At 37.1% G+C, this 23635-nt stretch overlaps 1 protein-coding gene across 1 annotated transcript in view; it reads right to left on the bottom strand.

Moving 5' to 3' along the window:
- cacna1c (calcium channel, voltage-dependent, L type, alpha 1C subunit) overlaps positions 1 to 23635 on the bottom strand; it is a 175725-nt gene that overhangs the window by 106837 nt on the left and 45253 nt on the right. The window contains exons 2-3 of the mRNA XM_041977041.1: positions 17310 to 17742; positions 11347 to 11452 (exon numbers count right to left, since the gene is read on the bottom strand). Coding sequence (XP_041832975.1) covers positions 11347 to 11452; positions 17310 to 17742 — 539 coding nt within the window. The remainder of the gene's footprint in view (positions 1 to 11346; positions 11453 to 17309; positions 17743 to 23635) is intronic.

Genomic DNA, 23635 nt, shown 5'->3' with positions numbered 1-23635 from the left:
TCCAGTTGATTAAACTCTAAGGAGATTTCAGGGAAGAGAGGTTCATGGAAGTTACAATTTACAGTATTGATCATGACAAATCTGTCTCCCACCAGCCTCTTAACAATGAATTATTCAGACCCGGAGGCAAAACCTAACATCTTGATGTGAATGCACTATTAATCTAAAAGTGAGTCATCATATGAATAGAAAAAACCGCTGGAGATCTTTTGCTGCACGGCCTGGGCCTAAATGATATTAGGCCCTTCTTCTTGATATTCAGGTGCAGCCCCTCTCTCACAATCATTTTCTAAAGCTTCCCCGTCTCTGATGTGCTTGACTTGATATACACATAATTTATGGTGGATATAGACTTAAAGCATGTGACCAACTAAGAAAAACAGCATGCTCCTTGATTTACATAATTGTTATTCAAAAATCTTGTGTTCCACAAGCATGCATTATTATTATTTACCATCAATTTTTCCCATGGATTTACATTTACACAAATATACACTAAAAGAAGTCAGTCACACGTTGCTATCAAGGAGGAAAATGGAAACATCTGTTTCTATGGGAACCCAGTTCTTTGATGATGCAGGCAAAACACACAAACCACACTAGGAAGTGAGCAGATGCACACATTAACACACACACCATCATGCTGATATGCCTTACCAACAGTTTCAACCCAGGTGGAAACATCTATGTAAACCATCACCTTTGTGTCTGTGTGTGTTTGAGAGCGAGAAGACGGAGAGAAAGAGGGAGAAAGAGTGTATGGCTTGCAGATCTTAGACCAGATGGCAAAATGTCAGTGAATACCACATCACCATGACTGCTAGTTTTCCCTGGCAGAAGCAGTACAGAGTGTAACACAGCATCACCTATTAATTTAGTGAGCAAGCTGAGGCGTGTGCTCTAAGTGGGATTTCAGATATTGTGATTGTTGTGCCTTTGAAAAGGCATCTACTAACAGAAAATTGACAACAGGCAATTACAGGATCAATACTTTAAAAGTGTATATTAATAATATTGGGTAGGGAAAAAGCACAGCCTCGGTTTATGCTTTTAAAGTCAGCTTTCTTTTGATTAAACAGTAAGTGTTAGTGTTTGAACGCATCCTCTGGTAATGTCAAACAAATGAGGGTTAACACATACACTGTACATTACACCTGCTGGTATATTGCCCAGAAACCCTCTGCATACAGTAATGATCCTTATTGTCATGATTTTAATGTTTGCTATTGATACTATTTGTAATATGCATGTGTGTATCATGTCAGGATGCCAAAGACAGTGTGCATCTAACCATCTAACTATGTCTTAACCCAGAGACGATAAAAGAAGGAAGGTAATGATCATGTAATGGGTATAACAAAATTACATTCAGCTTTGGTTATGGAGAAAGAGATATTTAGGACTTGAATTGTGCACATAAAACACCTGTGCATGAGCTTTGCTAAATGGAGTGCAGTGGATGTGATGGTTTTACATGACCGATGATATACTTGTAATGATTGAAAGAGGAGATAAGAAAGGCAAAGCAGATGGGACTAGAACAGAAGCAATCTAACAAGAGGGTGGTAAAGAATAAGAAGGAACGAGGATCATTTGCTCCCTAACTGGCTGCTAGTCCTGTCAGTGATGATGCTCATGATGTTGTGAGCAGACTTTCTAAATTCAAACAAGATAGTTTTAAAGTTTGACACTTAAATTGTGTGCAAAACAATTGGATGTGTTGAGTATGATCAATATATTATGTCATATACAAGTGATTCTGTTCACTCTCCTCCTCATTTCTGAGATTTAATAGGTTTAATGGAGGATTGCTCATCGGGCCATAGCAACAAACAGGTAACTGATCTTTACAAGAGAGTGCTGTTTTCCCAGAGTCACTTCATTTATGGTCTAAAATACTCTGCAAGGAAGTAAATCTGTTTGTACACTACTACATTTTATTTCAAGAAAGTTTAAATTAGCTATTTGGAAAAGCTATAAGAATATCATCAAAGGGGTGGGATCTAAATATGGTCTATTGATACTTAAAGGGCTTTTAGTCGCTCAGCTTGGAGTTTGGAAAACTCACATGGAAAGTGGGAAGTTTTGTGCATATTTGGGCTGTTCAGAATGCTTTGTGTTTAGTTTGTGAGGGTTCTTTTGTGCTTAGAGTTGTTATTTTATATGGCTTTAAATAGATGACAGTGGAAATACTGGAATAAAAGGCCATGTTAAAAAAAAAAAAAAAATTTATTTTGAAAAGGCTACACAGTGTTGTTTAGCACCCTTCTACTTCAGAGCAAGAAGGTCACTATGGGTTCTCTCTGGGTACTCTGGCTTCAAATAAAGAATCTTCAATTGTAAGCTAGTTTTACTGGTAGGCGGAGAAGTTGTCTTGAACCAAGACTTTAAGCTTAAGTCCACCATGTTTGCCATTAATGCAAACACTGATAAGAGTGTCCCTGACAGAAATGGGGACATTAAGACTGACACCGCTCCCTGTGGTGGGGTTGCACTGAGAACTGTGTTACAGTGATGGACAGAGACATTACTCTCTTGTCTCCCTGTGTGCTCTGTGAGAGCTGTAATGTGGGTCGATGTGAGGCAGAGGTGGACACTTTTAGCTCAGTAAAAATATCCTGCTCCATCTCCTTCTCTCTTTCATTGCCAACAACTTTCAAACTAACACCTTTCACACTTCATCACTAGGACATCTGGAGCAAACAATCAAAAATGCACCTCTTCACTGTTTGTTTCTTTTAAGATGTAATATTAGTAGAAAGTGCCTTGGACATCAGGAAAAGTTCATTTTAGGTTGATCAGGATCAGTTTACCTGATTTAACATTACTCCATTGCAAAATGGGTAATGAGTAGGACATTAGTCCCTATTTATGTCCTCCTACACACACAAACATGCACACTTTTACACATATTTGCATACAAATAGCTTAAAGTTCATGGTATTCTGAAGCTACAAATGAATCTCAGAAATACATACAAATGAACTATGGATAAGCCACAGCCTTCATTTAATAATATTTTATGGACAGACATAAAGACAACATACAGCTTTCTGGGAATACAGTCCATCAGTTTGTATAGAAATGATAAAATGAAGGTCATAAAGAAACAGCCAGCCTACAGTAAAATGTGGTGAAGTATCTACCATCATGCAGCAGCTTGGCTGCCTCTGGTGTAGAAGAAGTAATGACATCAGGAGATTACCTAGGTTTCGAAGAGATAGACATGCTATCCAGTGTCAGAAAGCACAGCCTTAGGTGAGATATTATGTCTTACAGCAACCTGAAATGTACATCCAACAACACAGCAGAATAACTGAAAAAGAAAACATGAAGAGTTTTAAACTAGAAAAGGTATTTATATAACAGATGAGATACCTGAAGCCTGTAATGGTAAAAAGGACTCCTGCAAGTACCAAAAAAAGGGTGGCAGAGAGCATGAGTTGACTAAAATGAATCTATAGAGACAGCCATTTTTTCAAACTGAAGGAAAACCATAACTGTTTGTGGGGTGCGTTTTGTGTTTGTATGCTTGTGTTTGCTTAGTTGTGTGTAACTTTTATTCAAATATTCTGATTATAAAAATTAAAACTGATTCATTTGCATTACTTAAGGTATCATGAACTCTCTTCTTACATTTCTTATAGTTATTCTGACCAGAAACGTACTGAAAGTGGCTGAAAACACAAATTTTCCAGGCAGTACAGAAAAACTTTACTTATGGAAAGAAGCAGCTCCACAGTTAGCAGCGGGCTCAGCCCTCCCTCCGTACCAGAACCGTGTTTGTCTGGAAGCACTAACAGATATACAGTGAAGCGAGCCGTCACTCACGACTGGAATTTAGCTTTGCATAGAACCGCAGTGAGAAACGCTGTTCTCTTAAATATCAGCCCACAAACTCTTGTTAAGAGACAGCCAAAATCAGGGAAATTATTTCCACAGTGGATTCAGACAGAGAGATCACTGATGCATTTGAGTTGCATCTCTGTGCAAGATAGGAAGTCGTTTATATGGTTAAAAAAAATATGACGTTTTTTACTCTTTGTTGTCATTTATTCATATAAATAAATAAATGAATAAACACACTTTGCTTTAAGTTAAATATTGTTTTTAATAAGTATAATATGTTTTTAAGAAAAAAAAGGAAAACAACTGATTTAAATCAATTAAAAAATCTTTATTTTTAGACCACACCACCAATCACACACATCTGTATCCTTATCCAGATGCATGCTAAGTGTCTTTATTCCACTAAGACAGTTCAGATGCCACGATCACTACAAGAAACCATAGAGGCAACCTGTTTAGATAAGTGATCGTACAGAACGTACTTCTCCATCTATAAATAGACATTCCTAGCAACCAGCAGAGCAGCACCCATGGGAACAGCATGTTAACTTTATCCTCTCAGCAGAAACAAAGGAAAAACAAAGAGGGAGACGAGGACTCTATAAAACACAAGATAACGTCAAGAGAAAGAGATGTATCATGGAACACAAGCTTAAGTCATATAATCAGTTTAAAGAAATTCAATATATCTAACATAAAGGGAAACAGGGAGCCCCAGCTCTGACGTAAAATGTTAACATCCAAGAGCACCAGATAAAGTGCCTGATAAACAAACATGATCCCCCTGCAGCAATAATTTAATTAATCTAAACAACCAAATGCAATGCGTTTACAAAGTCTCCCATCCCTTGATAGTCTACATGTCTTTTTGCTGTTTTACACAATCCAACATCAACGTTTATCATGTCAGTTTTTTCATACTCATAGTAAAAAGAGATCCCAAGAAAGTTTAAACTTACCACAACCTTTAATAGTTTAGAAAAGCATTTACCTTCTATAATAGGGTACATGTAAAGCATCGTTGTAGTTAAGTGAGTTTAGAAGTCACATCTAACAAAATGCTTTGTATAGCACTTTTCGCAAACATGTCCAACACAAAGTTCTTTACAAGAAGAGATGAGGTCATGCAGGTCAGATGGATATTAAGAACACAATAATAAAGAATGCCAAAGGAGGAATTTGAAGGTAGAGATGTAGCATAGTGGGTAATGATGGGAGATCTAAAGGTTCAATCGCCCTTTGTCACTGTTATCTGGGAGTAGTTAGGAGGAGCTGAGTGATACCTGGCTATAATTAGTTACACAAGGTTAGAGTAGGCAAATGTCTGCTTAGCTTTCTGCCAGTCAGCATTGAAAACAACAACAACAACAACAACAAAACAACTAAAGTTAGAAGTGAATATTGCTCCTTCATTCCCACCAGCCTGAATGATACTTGGAATTACTCTTAATGTGTTTACAGAAATGGAACAATTAATTACACCAGAAACACACCACAGCTGTTAGCTGTTATCTAATTTATACTTTTCTGTTCTTTTTATGGAACACATGACAATGCTTACAACTATTTGGTGACAACAAATACAATGACATAAAACTTAAATGTGTGCAGTGCCAACATTAAGCCAACTTCTGTCGGTGGCGTCTTAGACGTGTGCAAAGGATTGTTTTGTTTTGTTTTTTTTTATTTATTTATTTATTTTTTTATAGAATATTAAACCTAAATAAGAGTCCTTGACGTCTAAATTAAAATTTGATGGGTTCTTGACACTAGAACTGGCCTTTTATCAAGAATTGATTATGCAGCTTCACAATACATTGTGTTACTAATAAACTAACTACTATAACTAATAATACCCCACATAAGCTTATTATTGCACACAGTACATCTTCTTCTGCTCATATGTCACTTCATTTGTTTTATTTTTATTCTTTATCTTACCTGTTTTCATTCATAACTTTTTTTAAACACTCATAATATTATATGTAGCTGTTGCAACACATAACTATCCTGTAAACAATCAATAAAGCATCCATAGCACCCTTCAGACTACATAGATTTGAGCCATAACAACTAAGACAGGAATCTCAGAAACCAAACAAAATGACTTCTGACTTTAAATAATTGAATTTAAGGCAATTTTAGGCCATTCAAGACTAAATGCCAGAAAGACAAACTGTGAGATTATCAACACTTCTTAGTTCTGTGGGTTTTATTGGCTACAGTTAAGAGCTATTTGAAAGAAAAACAGGGTGAGGTTCATTATGAACTTGAAAAAGATGGCCAAGAGGTAGCATGTAAATTACATACAAAAGGGGGCCAAGGACTCTGCCCTGTGGTATGCTACAAGTCAGCTGAGACATTAAGACGGTAAAGTAAGAAGTGACAATAATTTAATGGATGGAGTGCTTATGTGTACTAAATGAGTTGGACTTCATAATAAGTATGGAGGTGGACAATCTTATTATCACCCACTCTTATTGTAATTCAGTTCATCTAAAAAGTTTTCAGATGGCATTCCAGAAAATCTGCATCATTAACACAAACTGCAAAATGTGACTTAAAAAAAAGTGATTAATTCTTAAAAAAGAAATCTGAGCTAGGAAAACAGAAACCTGTTTATATATATATATATATATATATATATATATATATAGATATATATATATATATATATTTTTTTTTTTTTTTTTTTTTTTTTTTTTTTCCCAACAGATAAAAAGACACAGGCGTGAGTGGGTAGTTGTGTGTGCTTGATGTGGTGGGGTTCATTACCCTCTAAGAGGTGATTCATTCATATAAAAGTACTCGTTTCACACGCCTTCTCCAGAGTCAGCAGCTAATTCATCTTTCACCAAACACCCTGACAAATCCTGCTGATGCACACAGACACACACATATATGCAAATCATGACTGTAAACAGCCATGAACCCATGTAAGTACACATTTATGGATGATGTGCAAGCAGATACAATAAAAAGTCTTTATCTACAGAGAGAGCTTATATACATCTGACTGCACACACACTACATCACATTAGCTATTCCATTACTTTGAATAAAACAGTGTTTGTGAGTAAATGCTCATCTCCATGTATTTCCTCTTCAACAGTCAGTATTTGATCTGCTGCATTGTATTGATTAGCTAATTGCTAAGTTATGTGACACCATTATTTGATAAGTTTCAAAGTATTTATATTGATCCCATGAAGGAACAAGTGACTGAGTGACTGTGAAAAAAAGCAAATTAAGAGAAATAAAGGAATGCAAAAAGAGAAGCAGTGGTTCAATGATTATTTTCTTATATATAGAGGGAACTTTAAAGCTTCAAGCTAAGAAAGTCAAAGTGCAGCATCTATTTCCTTCCTGAGAGAGGAAACTCTCACACTTTGGTTCCTATCTGCCTTTCGTCTGTAACCAAGGGCAGATGAGGAGCATCACTACGGTTACCATATCCATGACAACCTCTCCTGCTGCTATTATTGGTCATGTCGTCAAGGAGACAAAGCAGCACATTATGGGATGCAGACAGAAATAGAAATCATGTACAGGAAGCAATTCAACAGATCTCTGGTATTACATAAGAGGGACTTGTACAAATCTAACAAGGGGTTTGTTCTAAAATTCAGGCTCAGATCCAGATATTGCAGGCTCAGAGGTAAATATCAAGACAATCAACAGACAACTGAACCACTGCTATACTGCTGCTGAAAACAAAACAAACAAACAAAAAAAAAACTTTAAGTTAGTAATATGAGCGCAAGTGATAAAATCGGGTAAAACAAACAAAAAAGACAAACAGCAACAATAAACAAAAGAAACTTTGGGGAAGCTTTTAGGAATTAATAATAACATGAATCTGATAGTTTGTTGTTTTGGGAGGCATTTCCTCTAGATGTGCTTAAATAATAGAATATTTGGTTATTAGCGTCTTTAAGTAGAAATGTTATGGGCAGCTCTAGATAAACCCATCACTTAACGACTGAGATGATGATAACAGTAAATTACTAGAGGCACTGTTGCAGATGAAGAAACAGGAAGTAATATGGGTTCTATCAGTCTTGAGTTTTAGCTTCCAGCATTCCTGAAGAAAGACCTCAATTTGTTTAATTGCAAATAAAATGTAAACATACTTAGCATGCATCTCTGGCAACATATGATAAATGTTTTTTTTTTATCATAATAGTCATGTATTAGTTATGAGACATGCACTGTGCTTTAAAATAAATCAAATCTGAAACTAAATTCTGAAGAGGGCCAAACCCACTTTAGAAATGCTCCAGTAGAATTAAGAAGCACAATGCATCAACAATGAGCTATTAGCAAATTTATGTTGTTGGACCACACTGTGCCTTGGCAATATTTAGTATTCCAGTGCATGCACATGTTTTTCTTTTGCTCCGTGACATTTTCTTTTCTTTCTTTTTTTTTTTATTTTGTGAAGGACAACATATTTAACTCATGTGCCTGAACTAAACCAGCTCAGACACATGCTGTGATGTTAATAATCCTGACAGTTGTGCTTGTGCTTGCATCTTTCCTTTGCCAAAAATGACTTTATTGCTTTAACTCGTTTACTTCACTCATCAACCCACTCCCAGGCAGATGCATAGTTAAATCATATATTTAAAACTCTGTCCATCTGCACACAGCTTTCTGTCTGTCAGAAGGTCATAAAACTAATTGACCACAGCTGTGGTGGTGTTGACTAAGTTGTGTGTGATGGTGTGGATGTCTGTGCTGTATCTGTTTATTAACTTGGGTGGTTGGGAAAGGAGCCACCTGTAGGGTCAAAAATAACCTAGAAAGAATATAAAACAGAACAATAGTTGTTTTGGAAGAAGGCTTAACAAACATGCATTTAATATATAGAGTTTCTGACATGATGAAAAGGCTGCATAATAAAAAGAGAAATTATTTGAAAACACTTTAAAACACATACAGCATGTTTCTAATTACATAAAGAAAAAAAGAGAGAATTAACAGCTACAATGTAAAAATATTCATAAATACACCTTTTGGAGGATTCCTCTAGAGACTCATTTATTTGCATACGGTATTATTATGTAACACATCCAGGCACACAGTAAATAAGTGAAAACAAATATTATGCTGCCCAAAACAACTTAGTGGACAGATAAAACAGAAAAAAATGATAACAGCTAATTCTATGAATGGTGGATTTTTTGAATGCCTCACCAGTTATCTCTCTAAATAAATGACAGCATGCATGGGCATGCTAACATGTGAATAGCTTAACGTATTGTAACACACCATAAGCTCTCAAGAATAAGTGTGGTAAAATAATCCTTAGAAAGAAGGAAAGAAAGTGTCAAAGACAGAGTGACAGATGTTTCATGGTCTCAGAGGGATTAGTGTCCGCCTCTTAATAATACACACTGGCGCACATCTCTAAGCTGGCACTCTCTCACACATACACACACACATTTGTAAATACACACTATGGAGTTCTTTTGGTTCTGAGACTTACTGGTTTAATTCGTTTTGGGAGGTACCAGAACAATGATCCCAAACTCACTTGATGTCCAGGTGTGGACTCCGATGGTCTGACTTTTTATGTTTAAACTTTTATTTTTTCAGGTAAAATGTCCAAGAACCAATTTTCATTTGCAAACTCCTTTAAATCCACTGAATTTGTAACACAAGATTAGAAAATCAATCCAAATGTGGCTTTACATTAACAAAGAGATAGATTGATTATATTATATGGCATTTATTATGGCCAGTGGTTAGTAAATAGCCAAATATCCTATTCAGGCACTCATATGCATTGAAAACAGCCACAGGTCATCATAAGACAAAACCTATTGAGTATCTCATTAAATCAATATTTATGTTGCAACAAGTTACAACACAAACAAGTGAACAATTATACAGCAAACCAGAAAACAGCTTACAGAAACCACCATTTCCTGAACAGTATAATCACAAACATGTTTTCAAAATTAAAAAGAAATTAAAAAAAAAAAAAAAAAAAAAAAAAACACACACACACACACACACACACACACACACACACACACACACACACACACACACACACACACACACACACACACACAATTTTCAATTTGAAACATCAAACTTTCCAAACTCACAGACTGCTCAGTGGTTTTACGAGCACAGTCCCAGCTGACATTTATTACACTAACATACTGCATTTAACTACAACCTTCATCAGTCTTGTGTGTGGTTTAACATGACAACTTGCAGAAAGTCGCTAGCACATGGCAACTAGTCACATCTCATGAAGGAATTAATTCGCCTCATTAACATCATTGTCTAAAAATGTGATGTAGGATTTATAGTCTGTCACAGATAAAACGTTTTCTGAAATCACAAAGTCAACAACACAGCCAACAAAACTGCCCCAGAATGTGTAGATCTAAATGGAAGATTTAAGAAAATATAGATCAGTGTTAACTTAGTTCAACCGTAGATCTAAAAACAGGTAGAAATTTCACTTAAACTTACTTAAAGACTTGTAATCACCATTATGTGATTAAAAAATCCTTTTAAGGGTTCATAAGTGAAGAAGACAAACTTAAATTTTAAAGACACAGCTGTTAAAAACAGGAAGTCATTAAAGAATAGAGAGTTTGTGCAGATTGTTTGATGAGTGCATTTGTCGCCATGAATCATGTGCTGGCTGTCTTCAGGGAGACTCAGTCATCAAAAAATTAGTAGTCCTGCCATAATTGCACAAAGAGGATGGACAGCTTTTTGAGAACCAGTGGAAAACTAAGAGCAACAGCTTTGGAAACTGTATTAGGTGTTGTTTGGCAATGAGTGTTTTTGTTTTAATAAGCAATTTACATCACATTTAGTGATTTAGCTCATTAGACTAGTGACATTTTGTGGCTTGCATATCATCTAATTAAGCAAGTTAAATCAGTCCAACATAAGAGTTCACAGTTGGACATACATTCTTTTTGCCTATAAAGAAATTATGCTTTATTGTTGATTAAATTAACTCATGCAGGAGTCCTAATTTAGAATAAATAAAGCCAACCATTTTTTAGACTTCACACAAATCAAAGTCAGTAATGCTAAAATAAGCTAGCATTCCAGGTAAGTGTCTATATTTTTCTTCTGCCCACTTAATGTCTTGCCTTTCCTCTAGTTCCATATTAATCTTCTTCAGAATCTTTGCTTTCAAATGATCTTTTCAAACTGTCACATCTGTATTTTACCTTCATGAACCTGTATGAGCTTTGTATGGATAGATGGCAGCAAACCACACAGAGAAATCAGCCAAATATTGTGCAAATGCCACAAAGATAGGATAACACTGCTTCATAAATCCCATTCATTCTCAACAAGTTATCTACAGGATAAAAAAAAAGTTTTAAAAAATCCTTTTTAGGATTGTAAGAGCATACTGCAGCCAGTGGATCAAACAGCTGTTTAAATCAGCAACCTTTTACTCAAATAGTGAATCAACAGAAAAACTGCTGAAACATTTCTGCTACTCACCAGGTTGGAGTTGGTGGCATTTGAGTCATCCTCAGGGAAGGGGATGTAGACAGCTAAGGCCACACAGTTAGCGAAGATGGTCATCAGTATGATGATCTCAAATGGTCTGAATTCAGGGTTAAGGAAGAGTAGAGGAAAAAAGACAATACCTTGCAAAACATATATGATATAGAGAAGCTTATCTACATGAATGACTAAATCAAATTCAGTTTTGTTCTTCCAAGATCATCACTGGATTGACATTTTTAAAAATATCATCAAAGTTTTAAAAGATCAATAAAAACCTTTAGAAACTACTAAATTATAAAGACTGGTTACTTCACATCAGGCAAGTTATTTTTAGGCAAACTGATAGATCCTTACAAGAGCAGGGATATGTATACACAAACCACACAGCAAAAAGCATAAGCATGGTGCACACTGAGAGAGATCAAAGTTCTTGAATTAGCTTTCTTGTTAACAATAAGACAAGTTGAGTAACTTAGGAACCTGGTTGTGTGTACAGGAGGTGGAGACGGTAGGGGTGGTTAGAGGGACAATGCATCTCCTAATATGGGTGCGTTAAGCAGCAGGCCTGTCGCGTGGAAGACGGGATGTGGACAGAGAGAGAGAGCAAGATGGAATGAAAGGAGAGACATGGAGAGTTTTTATTTGGAACGGTCCTTGAGAGGGGACTGACCTCATTATTTTGGGCCTCTGAGAGAAAGGGTGAACAGAGTGGAGAGATGGAAGCAGAGAAAGGGAGAGAATGTGAAGGAGAGATAGAGGAGGTCTGCTTTTCATCAACACAATTACAAACTGCCGCTGCTGTCACCTCTCTCCTCCTCTTTTTGCCCTCCCTCATCTCTCTTCAGTTCTTTTCTTTCTTGTATATGTTTTCTCATCTCTGTCTTTTTTCCTCCCTTACCTGCTGAAAAAACAAGCTTTTCAAGCATTCCTCTTCTGAAACCCCTGAAATACCAGTGTTTGCCCTGCTACTGGCCTGGTGGACCCTCGCCCAAGTAAACCAATAAAGAAAAAAAAGTATATATATTAAAAGTGCATATTTTCCAAATACCAAACAGAAAATCAATACTTGAATAAAGTGTTTAGGGGCTTCTGTACTGCTCTGTTCTGAAACAATAGTATATTTTATTAGTTATCTCATGTACACTCGTGTGGAAGTGATTTTAATGAATCACACAGACTCATTTTAAAAAGGTGCCTTAAGATAGCGTTGATGTAAAAAGTTGAACTGAATTGAATTAAATTTAAAAAAAACCTGAACCCAGATTTCTTTAAAAGTTAAAGTCCTATTATCATTAAAATTTATTGGAGATAATTCCAAAATCCTAAGCATGTGTACTTAAAGTTCTGGAGAGCAGAAGAAAAACTGAAAGCTCTTAAAAATAAATAACTGAGGTTAAAAAAAAAGAAAGAAAGAAAGCTCTTAGAAATAAATACCCGAGGTTAAAAAAAAAGAAAGAAACAGTTCAATAATTTTGCACTAGTGTGCTTTTAATAACGCCAGCAAAGTTGCTGTGAGAAACCCCATTAAAAAAACTTTATGCCTACTATCAAGTTCAGAGTCCTAACTACTGTTTTAGGAGAAAGAGTTAGAGGGAGAAAAAGAAAAAATAAAACAAAACAAAAAACCTTGCAATATGTTGTTTATGTTTGGATTAAGTACTGACCCTTGAACAGTGTCAGCCACAAAATTGTTTAGCTTATTCAGACTGGGACCAAAATGCATCAAAATTAATCACTCAGCCTGCACCAAGGGCTCATTAAACTCACTTAAGGCATGTGGGGACCCACTGAAACACAGGCCTGTGACTCATTCTGGGTTCCTGACCCATAATGTAAAAAAAAACAAACAAACAAGAAAAAAACAAAAAAAACTTGAGGTCTGCTCCCATCAACATGATAATAAATCTTCTGTCTGCTGTGCTGCTGAGAGCTAAACAACAAAATCAGGTCTGAATGAGGAATCAAATCAAGCACTGAGTCTATTAATAATAAAAATTAACAGGCTTAACAACAGCAGCTAAATCCCTCTTTAACAGCATGGAAGAAGAGAAATATTCGCTAAATTAGCAATTTGTTAGACTTTAGCTGTAAACTAACTGGTAGGGTTAATTATGATAGTTGTATAAAAATCAGCAGTTGATTACATAACATTTAATCTACATTTAGCTCGGTTAGAAGTCTGTGTCTTAGATTTGTTATTTTACCAAACAAACCATGTGCTTAGGACATATTGTCACACTGGGACTGCATCCACACATACACACCAGGAAGCAGTTATTCTTTTCAGCAAGTGGCTCATATAAACACCTCATGTGGCTCATAATAACGCAGATAATTGGTTATCTTGACAAAGTCCTACAAAAATTTATGTATCCTGATACAATTATTCAGAAGAGCAAACTCAACACTGCTGAGAATACTTGTCTCATGTCTAGTATGAGTTTAAAATGAACAGAAAATATAAATTATTATTAAATAAAAGTGTAAAAGTGTTTTTTTTCCTTTTTTTTTTTGCATGCATTCAATGGCACCTTTACTAAACTACTACTTATTGTGATTTCATATGAGATGATATGGTTGGTGGGCATAAATTTGACCCTGCTCGCTTTGTGTCTCCCACATTGACCTTACAGTGTCCACATAATGCTCAAATGGTATAATTACACAGCTTGAGACGGGGCCGTGCGCCTCAGTGCTTTCTCGTCTGCATGTCAGTATGTTTGTGTTCTTCAAAAGCGTTAATGTGCGTCCTCTAATCCGAGTGTGTATTTGTGCGTTAAGTGTGAGCACAGACAGGCCCCATCGACCTGTTGAGAGCAGTAGCTGTTGTCATGGTAACAGAAGAAGACAGAGGAAGATTTTGGATTTACTATCTCAATAGAAAGAGAGGTACCAAATGACATGCACACACACCTATAATCTATTAAATAAAATCAAAAAATGAACGCATTTTTATACATATACGATAAATAAATGTATGGATTCACCCGCCGACCATGTTTGACTATTTTCTCACCCTACAGATATGAAGGATTCCCCACAATATAACAGCTGGATAAACAACCTAAGCTATAGATTTGAACTTTTTTAAAAATATATTTTCCAGTTTTTGTCTTTTGAGTCATTTTCCATAAGAAATCATGTTTACCATGCATGAATCTCTTTTCTAACTCCATCACTCTCCTATCTGTTTCTTCCTTCGTACCCTTTGGATCTGTTTAAATTAATGATTCTGGGAATTGTGGGTAATGATCCGAAGACTCATCAGTCATTGGCTTATGTTTAAGTGACCCTGAGGGTTTATTCCTCCTTGTTCCTATTAAATTGTTCCTTTTTTCTTTCTTTTTCCTCAGGTTTTACACTACTGGAGCTGACGATTTAAGATGGGCTACTAACTATGACCACTGATAATAAGAGACACACCAAGAGACCAGCAAGACATTATTTCAGACTCAATGTGTGGAGCGGTTTAAGCACACCTAGCCAGTCAAAGATGTATGACCTGATTGGCACCTAATTGACAAAAATAAAATGAGATTCTGGAGTCAATGGCAATCCCATCTCCAGAATCTGTGGCCTGGTTCAATCCTATGGGAGGCAATGCTCTGCACAGTTAGAATTACCTCCAGAATTTGGGAGTGGAGAGGATTAAATAACCTGAAGTGAGGCTCGGGTGTGCCGTTCATTCTAAACTAACCAACACAACCACACTGGGTGATCTTTAACAACTCCTGGTTGAGAAGTAGGATGTCATCCCACAGCAAAATGTGACCAGACTGATGACCAGCATGAGGAGGAGGTGTCAAGCTGTTGTCACTGCTTTTATATCTTCCACATGCTACTGAGGTCCCTGAGAGTGTAAAATGAATGAAGTGCAAAAATGGCCAAAGTGTGTTGTTTTTTTCATTCTGACTGTGGGAGAGTTGAAACACAAATTTCTTTAGTTTTTGTGCTCAGTTTAAAAATGTCCCCACTGGAAATATTGTTTGAATGAAAGCATCAAGTACTTTCAACTTTCTACTCAATTCTGACTATAATGTACATGTTTATGTGCATACCAAATTATCTGTAAATTAAGACTAAACTGGACTGGACTATTTTTAAAGTAATTTTTTAAAATATTCTTGTTAGCAAGAATGATTTCAATAAATAAATAAACTCGTATGGAAAACTTTAAACTATTGAACATGTAACTTGTAATCCAATCCCTTTAAAGTCACACAAAAAAGTGATTTCTAAGCTCAAAAAATATATATGGATAAATAGGCTTAAAGTATCAACATACGAAAATCTGTGAGGAATACATTCAAAACAAATAGAATTTTTCTGTAGTAATGTAGTTCATTTGCACAATAGATAAGTTATAATGCCATGCAGACTGATTTAATATACTCTAATAATTTTTTAATGGTGCCCTCAATAAATATACTCATGTCTCTCCTCACCAGTTCTCTCTGCTCTCCCCTTCACTTGTGTCTTCCATCATGATCCCTCTACACTCCACCCACACCATCACTTTGTCCCCTCACTCATTATTTGTCCTCCACCTCCCATGTAATTTTTCTTGTTTACCTTTCCCATCTTCCCCTCAATCCTTCACTCTCTCCCTCCCTCCTCAGCCTCTCCGCTCCATTATCCCTCTTGTCGATGTCCATATCCTTCCCACATCCCTGCCCGTCTTATTTCCCTGAATCCTCCTCTTCCCCTCCTTCTGTCTCTCTGAGGATGAGGTGGGTCCTGAGGAGTGATGCTGATGGTGATCTGCACCTCTTATTGATTCCTTTGGTTGTGACATGGACCATTTCTGTCTCTCCTCACTTCTCTCATTCTTTATAACCCTGGGGGAGAACTAAGCCAGTATGATCATGAGCTTGAAAAAAAAAGAAAAAAAAAAACAGAGAGGAAGAGCTGAAAAAAATGTATAGAAGAGCAGTGGGAATGAATTGTGTGGACAAATAAAAGAAACAGATTATGAATTCTAAGGTGGAGAATAGCGGGAGCAAAGTGGGAAGGGATGCATGGATGGACCTGGGGGAGGGGGATGAATGCCATCAGAAAGCACTAGGGGGGAAAGCTATACTGGGGAGAGGTGTGAAGGAGACATGAAAATAGCACAATTTGTTTAATCCTCCTGTGAGAAAACATAAAAAAACTAAGTTAAAGGATAGAAGAAGAGAAGTGGGGATTAAGATGACTGAGTAAAGAAAAATCACACTTATTGAGAGTTAAAGGACAGAAGGGAGATTGATTAAAGTTCCTTACAGATGGTGTTAACATCACTGAGGGAGGTGAGAGATAAAGTATTTCCCTGGGCGTCCCACAATAAAACTCATCCCTGCAGCTTGAAATTACAGCATATATGTAATGAACCTTCATAAAACCACTTCAGAATTACTTCTTTGCCTTCTTTACTTTCCTACAGTAACAAACTCTGGAAACGTGTTGAAGGTATTCTTTAAGATATTCATCATTCTGCTCCTTCATTGGCCTTGAAGTGGCACTGGCAGTGCATGAGTCTTTGGTCTGTTAAAGGACTTTAGTGTGTTAGTTACCTTTGTTATTTCTATTAGGTGCACCTGTAAGGTGTGGTTAAAAAACACACAAAGCACATACATTTTTCCCCTCAATTATAACTTTAGCCATCTTGAGCTCTTGGAAACTGATGTACCTTCACATTGTAAAGGCAGTGATTGATAATTGGTGTTGGGAACATTCAGAAATTGTTATATATGTATAAACATTTTTATATTTTGCAGATGAGATGATGACAGATTTTTTGAGCTGGGCTCTTTAGGTCTACTCAACTTAGCAAATTTATCAGCCAATGAGAACTAAGGGTGCCTTTTGTATGTGGAGTCTTCTGTCAGTGGTCATGGTTTAAAAAGGCTGTAAAAGAACAACAGACAGAGAAGACCATAAAAACACGTCTCCATTGATGGTTGATCAGAGGATACTTCCACTCTACAATGCTGATACAGGCCCTGCGAATGGGGTTCTTGAGTGTGAGACAGAGTAGGGCCCGAGGCGGCCTTGTGGCTGTCGTTGTGGTCTGTTTCTTGGGTTTAGAGCTGTAGTGTTGCCTCTTCCTTTGCGTAGAGCTGGCCGTAGAGATGGGCCCGCCCCCTCCCGACCCAAGTCCTGCCCCTCCACCTGATGCAGCATTGCCCATCATCTTCGCCTGACGCGCAGCATCAATGGCCGCCTGCCAGCTCAGGGCTGCCCCTGGTGTTGGGATGTGCTCCGGAGCGAGGCCAACCACACCCACCCCGTGGTTAACCCTGCCCCCTCCACCACTGTGGTCATCATGGCCACCACCACCACTGTGTTCATTCGTCAGGCCAGGGGGAGGGGGACGAGGAAGGGGAACAGGGGGAGAGTAGTCGGAGCCTGTAGTAAAGAGAAATGAGAAGGGAAAGAAAAAAAGTGGAGACAAAAAGTTAGCAAACCACACACATTCATTAATACTAAATTAACAGATCGCTTCCCTTAGTGAACGACTGATTCACTTCCTGATTAAATACATGATGCAATGTTCCTGGAAGCTGACACAGTGTTTTAATTTTCTGCTTTGGTAGTTTCATTTGGAAAATTCACAACTGTTTCAGCTGTTAAAATGCCAGTGACTGAGCCCTGAATTTTGTGTATTTAGTTAAATACAATGTTACTGAAAAGACCAAGCACTAACATACTCCCATTGTATCTTATATATAGTTTAGCTTTTAACCATATGTCTGTGCTTTATTACCCTGATGAACATTTAACTATTTTTTGCTCTGTTTTAATTCGTCAAATGGCAAATTTTGCATTTTTGTCCTCATCTCAAACTTGGTGTCGTTGGTGTGAAGATTCAGTCTGAAGCTTTGACGCCAGGAGTTTAGAAAATTGAAAATTAACAACACAGTTTTACATTTGTCAGAGAAATTCAATGAGTCCAGGCCTGACAAAACAACAAGACTAGAGAAAACAAACTGATGTGACGGAATAAAAGATAAGAAGAAAGTTAGAGAAGCAGATCTACAGTAATCTCTAGGAGATTACATAGTTTCACCCATACAAATAGAAGAAAGAAAACTGAGTAAAAGTAAGCGAGAGCGGATTATCCATACTGTACGCTTTGCCAGATTAAAGACAGTAATAATATCCTCTCAGCACCCCTTCCCTCTGACATCTTAGTATTGGTTCTGCAAATGTTCACACTCTGTAATAGATTACACACTGAAATCATATCATTCTAAGGATTAAAACTGTGCTTTTTTTCTATTATTTTTTAACACAAAAGCAAATTATGCAAGCACTCATCATTGTTTTTATTTTTTCCTGAGAATGAAAAAGGTTTTGGGTGAGGAAATAACTATATCTTTGAAGCAAGAATGTACCGACAGCATCCAAGTACTACCAACAGAACAATTTTTGCATTTAAGTAATAGCTGAAATCTTAGCTTTTCTTTAGAAAGCATACTTGCATGAGCATTGCTTTGCCTCACAATTTGACAATTAACTGGATGTATAGAGCCACGAATCAATAGCTTCAGCGAAAGTAGCTCCATGGTAACAAAAGCCTGAAGAGACATTATATTATCTAGACTCACATATTACTGTGCTGATTACAAACAAAATCAAATTTGACTAAATGTACTATTACGTCCAATGTCACCAATAACAAATATTATAAATTACAAATTAGTTTTAAAAGAAAAAGAACGAGGCCCTGTGAAGTTAATTCAATCTGCATTGATAAGAAGAGAGAAAGACTGAGAAAATGGATGCGAGAAAATTATGTTACAGGGACGAGCAAAAAGGGAGACTATTCATTTGTGCTGAGTACAAAAGTTAGTAAAATGGCATTTAGAAAATTTACAGAAATCACTGAAATTAAATTACTCCCAATTCATTGTGACATTTTTTCCAGGTATGGACTCAGACTGTGTGATAGCCCAAGGGAAGATCCTGAGTACTGATAAACTGTAGGCCATGGTAGAAAGACATACTGGCACCATGCTTTTAAAAATAGCTTTATGTTGTTTTTTGTACAAATACTTTTAAAATGTCAGTGTTTTCATAAAAGCAATATTTTCTATTTCTCACATCATTGTGACAGTAAGACTGAAAATCCCAAAACTGCTGTCATCCAGACCATTAAGTTAGGAAAGCCTACGGACACCATGATGCTCACCTGCTTCGCTGACCCACAGCAATCACACCAACACAATCACAAAGCATCTAGCCAACAGACATGGCAGCTTGTACAAAGAGTTGAAAGTGTGATAAGTTAGTAAATGTGGTAGTATAATTTACTGTTACCTGATCTAAAAAAAAAAGTTATACACGTGGTTTATACCGTGTTATGTTTATCCATAGTGCTGTTGTCTTAGTCACTACAAAATGTGACCAGTTCAGCCTCTTCCAAGAAGGTGTATGGAATGTTGTTGTTGAACACTGTTCAGTAAGTTATATTTAATTAACTATTAAATCACATTAAGTCGTTTTACTTGCATTGTTTCCAGCAAAAAGTCAAAATTTTGTTATTGTGACAAAAGTAATACTGAGGAGCCATTTTTCTTGACGTATCAAAATGAATTACAAATAATTGTAATGATGTAGCCTGATGTAATATTTGTTTATATATATATATATAATTGTTGTTTGCAGTATTACAATGACAGTAAAACTGAACTGCCCTGAAAATCTCTTTAAATAAATGCACTAAACAATGCAAGAGCTGCCCACAAATACAGAGCAGCAGTGTACTTTGAATAGAGTTGTAATACCTAAGGAGGTATTTTTACATTTGCTAGCAGTGAAGTCACTTTCTATCAGCTCCAGCTGTGCCTTATGGGAAATTCCACTATGGTTTCAATTTCAAAGCATAATCTTTCTTGTCCTCATTGGTCTAAAGTGATACTTTCTTGGTTTAAAAATTTTAATTTCAAGGTTTTCTGTGCATTTCTCAAACAGAATACTATCAAAACCTAAGTTTGCTATTATCAAACTATACATCTTGAAACAAGTCTGCCTACATTTTAAGTCTCCATTTCCATTCCTTACAGTATCTTCCTTTTTCCCTATACCCTCCATTAAATCTTGTGTTAATGTTGCCCCTGGCTGCTGCTACACGCCATTGCTTCTCTTCTACTCGCTTCCTCTAACAAACACAAACATTCAGTACACAAATACACACTGTCACATAATCGCTTTCAGCATATTGTACTTCTACTTGATCAGTTTATCTCACCCTGCCTGCCCCCCTCACAGGGCATCCCGCTGTGTTCATTTCTAAGTGTGTGTCTATGTGTGTGCTGCATGAGCCAGTGTGTCAGGATTAGAGGACAGTAAAACTTTAATAATACAGAAGTCACTAATCTATCTGTTGAGCTGCATGTCTGTGTGTGTTTCTGTCCTTTCACATGCATATGCTCACTCATGTCACTTTTGGTTGTTTGTGTGTGCTGCACCACGAATTGAGTGGTTATTGGCTTTAATTCAATTAGCAGCTCTCTATTCTGTAGGAAGACACATAGCTTTCTATTGATGTGTGAATCTTGCTTGAGGAAAAGAAGAAGCTGAAAGAATGGAGGATGAGAAAGGCAGAGGATGAAGTTTTATAATAGCAAAAGTGGGGTGGGGTGATATGGATTTGTGAGGAAGAGACAAAATAAATGGCACCAAAGAAATTAAATTTAGGGCTAATTGTAAATATGGAGTAAAAGACAGACTGATAAAAATGGCTGGAGGGCAAGGGTGCTTAACCATGAGTGACAGGACTTAAACTTATAATTTATCCATTTATCATATGACCAAGCAGTCAGCAGAACATTATTTAAAACATCAGACTGTCTTGGCAGGCTTGCCCGCTCTCTATCATCCATTAGGCTGCTAAAACATTCACATGATGTAAAAGCAAATATCATGCATCTATAAGGTCCATTCCTGACATTGTTTTCCCTTTTCCACTTTCATTAGAGGCAGAGCTCTGAAGGGGATTTTCAGCATTTGATCTTTGAAAGGCTCTTCGGTGAGACTGGATCCAAACAGGGCAACCTTTTTTCCAGCCATCAATGAGCTTAAGGCAATTGCGAGCCATCATTATTTTGCCTGGTATTATTCCTAGGATCACTTCTGGTAGGTACAGTACTGAGCACTGCATACTGGGAACATCCTGCATGTCCTGCTGTTTTGGAGATGCTCTGACCCGGCCATGCAGCTGTCACTTGTCTCTTGTCAAGGCTGCTCTGATCCTAATGCTTTATTCTTTCTATTTATTATTTTCAACATCTAGAAAGGTGCCATTGTAGTGATAGCATCATTGTTATTCCAGTTATACTTCTCTTGTAGTAAATAAGCATTTACTGTATGATAATCAAGTATTAAATGTGTAAAAGGCTACAGTCTGTAAAACTTCCACATGATGCATTTAAATTGCAAGATTGCACAAGCATAAAATAGGGTTCATGAAGCACAGGTTTACAGATAGATGTTCTGTCAGACCTTATGCATGGAAAGGTTGCCAGTATTCACTGTAGTTGAACTTGCAATGAAGCCAGCTGAGCCAAACATCACTGAGAGCTGAACTGCAGACTGTAATGAGCTGTGATACAAGCTAAAGTCAGCGGAGCTGTTATCTACTAAATGATAAAGACTGGAGACAGATGCTATCACTGCAACTCTAAGCACTCTGCCTCGAAATGTCATTGCTCCACTACACATGCACACAATACTATTCTACAGATTGTCCAGTGTAATATTGGTCACCAGTATGAGTAAGGTTCCACTGCAAATTACAGCATTAGTGGAACAAAAAAGCTTTAAAAGGTCTTACGTTGCTCTGCTCCTTTTTAATTGGTTCAACCAGATAGCATAACCAGTCACCCTAAATAAGTCTGTTCCCCTCTGTGTGCCCGTCTTTGTTCACTTATTTTCCCATCTCCTCTGTCTCTATTTTAAATTCTTTTTGTCTCCATCTTCTCTTCCTCCCCCTGCGTTTGTTTCAACAGGGATCTATTTGGTTGGACGGCAGAGGCGTAATTATCAGTCAATTAACTGATGATGACACCTGATCAGACACTAATTAATGAGGGACACACATGCAGACACACGTTAATATACTTCACAGAGGCTCTGATAATGACAAGAAAGAAGTCTTGCTGAGGTCCAGAAAACTGGGCCTAACCAATCGTCTTTCTTTCCAGTTCAGTGCCGTCATCTGCCAACCCAGCTAAATTGTCGTTACTTATAAAAGATGACCTCTTTTTCCCACTGTACCTCTTTTCCCTCCTCTACTCCACTTGTGTTCCTTCGTTTTCTCTTGCTTCCACTTCTTCACACTATCATTGCCAAATAATTCATCCTCCCCTCTTCTATATCTTGCCCCATCCTACATGTTTCTTCTTAACAGTTTCTCCTCACCCTATACCCCCGTTTTCATCCTCTTTTCTTCCTAATCCATACAGCTGTCACTCCCTTCATTGACTCTCCAGATCAGACAAGTTCATTTTCAGCTGCACCCTACCTCCTTCCTCCATTAATCTACACCCTCATCTCCCCATTTTTCTTCATCTGTCTTGCTTTGCTGCTTCTCACCCGTTCTCCCATCACTTCATTTGCTGTCATTTCCAAATAGTTGGCAATTATTCTCTTTCCTTTGCTTACAAGTTGTAAACAATTCTATTTTTATCCAATTTATGAGTCAAATAATCACTAATGCCAATACACATTTGCAACAACCAAAAGCAAAGTGTGTGTATGTATCTGCTATCACTCTGCACATGCATGTATTTGCAGGTTGCATTGCCTTTTTCTGTTTGTCTACATATGTTTAAATGACTGTCATTTGTCTTTCTCCTGCTTTCTCCTGTCTTTCCCTGCTCCTGCTTTGTCCATATGTGCACATTATATGGCCAAGTAAGCACAGTATACACCCACCAAACCTTCTTGAAAGACATGATATACACACCTGCTTTCTTTGATCTACTATCCTACCCCCAACAGATGCTCACAATACGCGCTGACCTAAGCAGCATGAACAAGCCATACATGCTAATTTACAGGAAGTAAACGGGAAGTGGCATATAATATGCTCGTATCAGACTAAAAGGGCTTGAAAGAGGAGATACCAAGAAAGAAGATATATCGATGAACATTTGTTACACCAGTATATAATATACAGTAAGGTCAGTATATGTGTTGCTTAACACTTTTGTACATCATCCTGGTTTCCCTTTCCGTTGCACTTGTACTGCAAAGAGCACAAGCTTGAAAAACGTTATAACATATTTATTTATTC

Source organism: Melanotaenia boesemani, chromosome 23 (assembly GCF_017639745.1).
Source record: "Melanotaenia boesemani isolate fMelBoe1 chromosome 23, fMelBoe1.pri, whole genome shotgun sequence".
Classification (NCBI taxonomy): domain Eukaryota; kingdom Metazoa; phylum Chordata; class Actinopteri; order Atheriniformes; family Melanotaeniidae; genus Melanotaenia; species Melanotaenia boesemani.
Note: the sequence above shows the minus strand (reverse complement) of the source record. Positions and strands in the feature narration are given on the sequence as shown.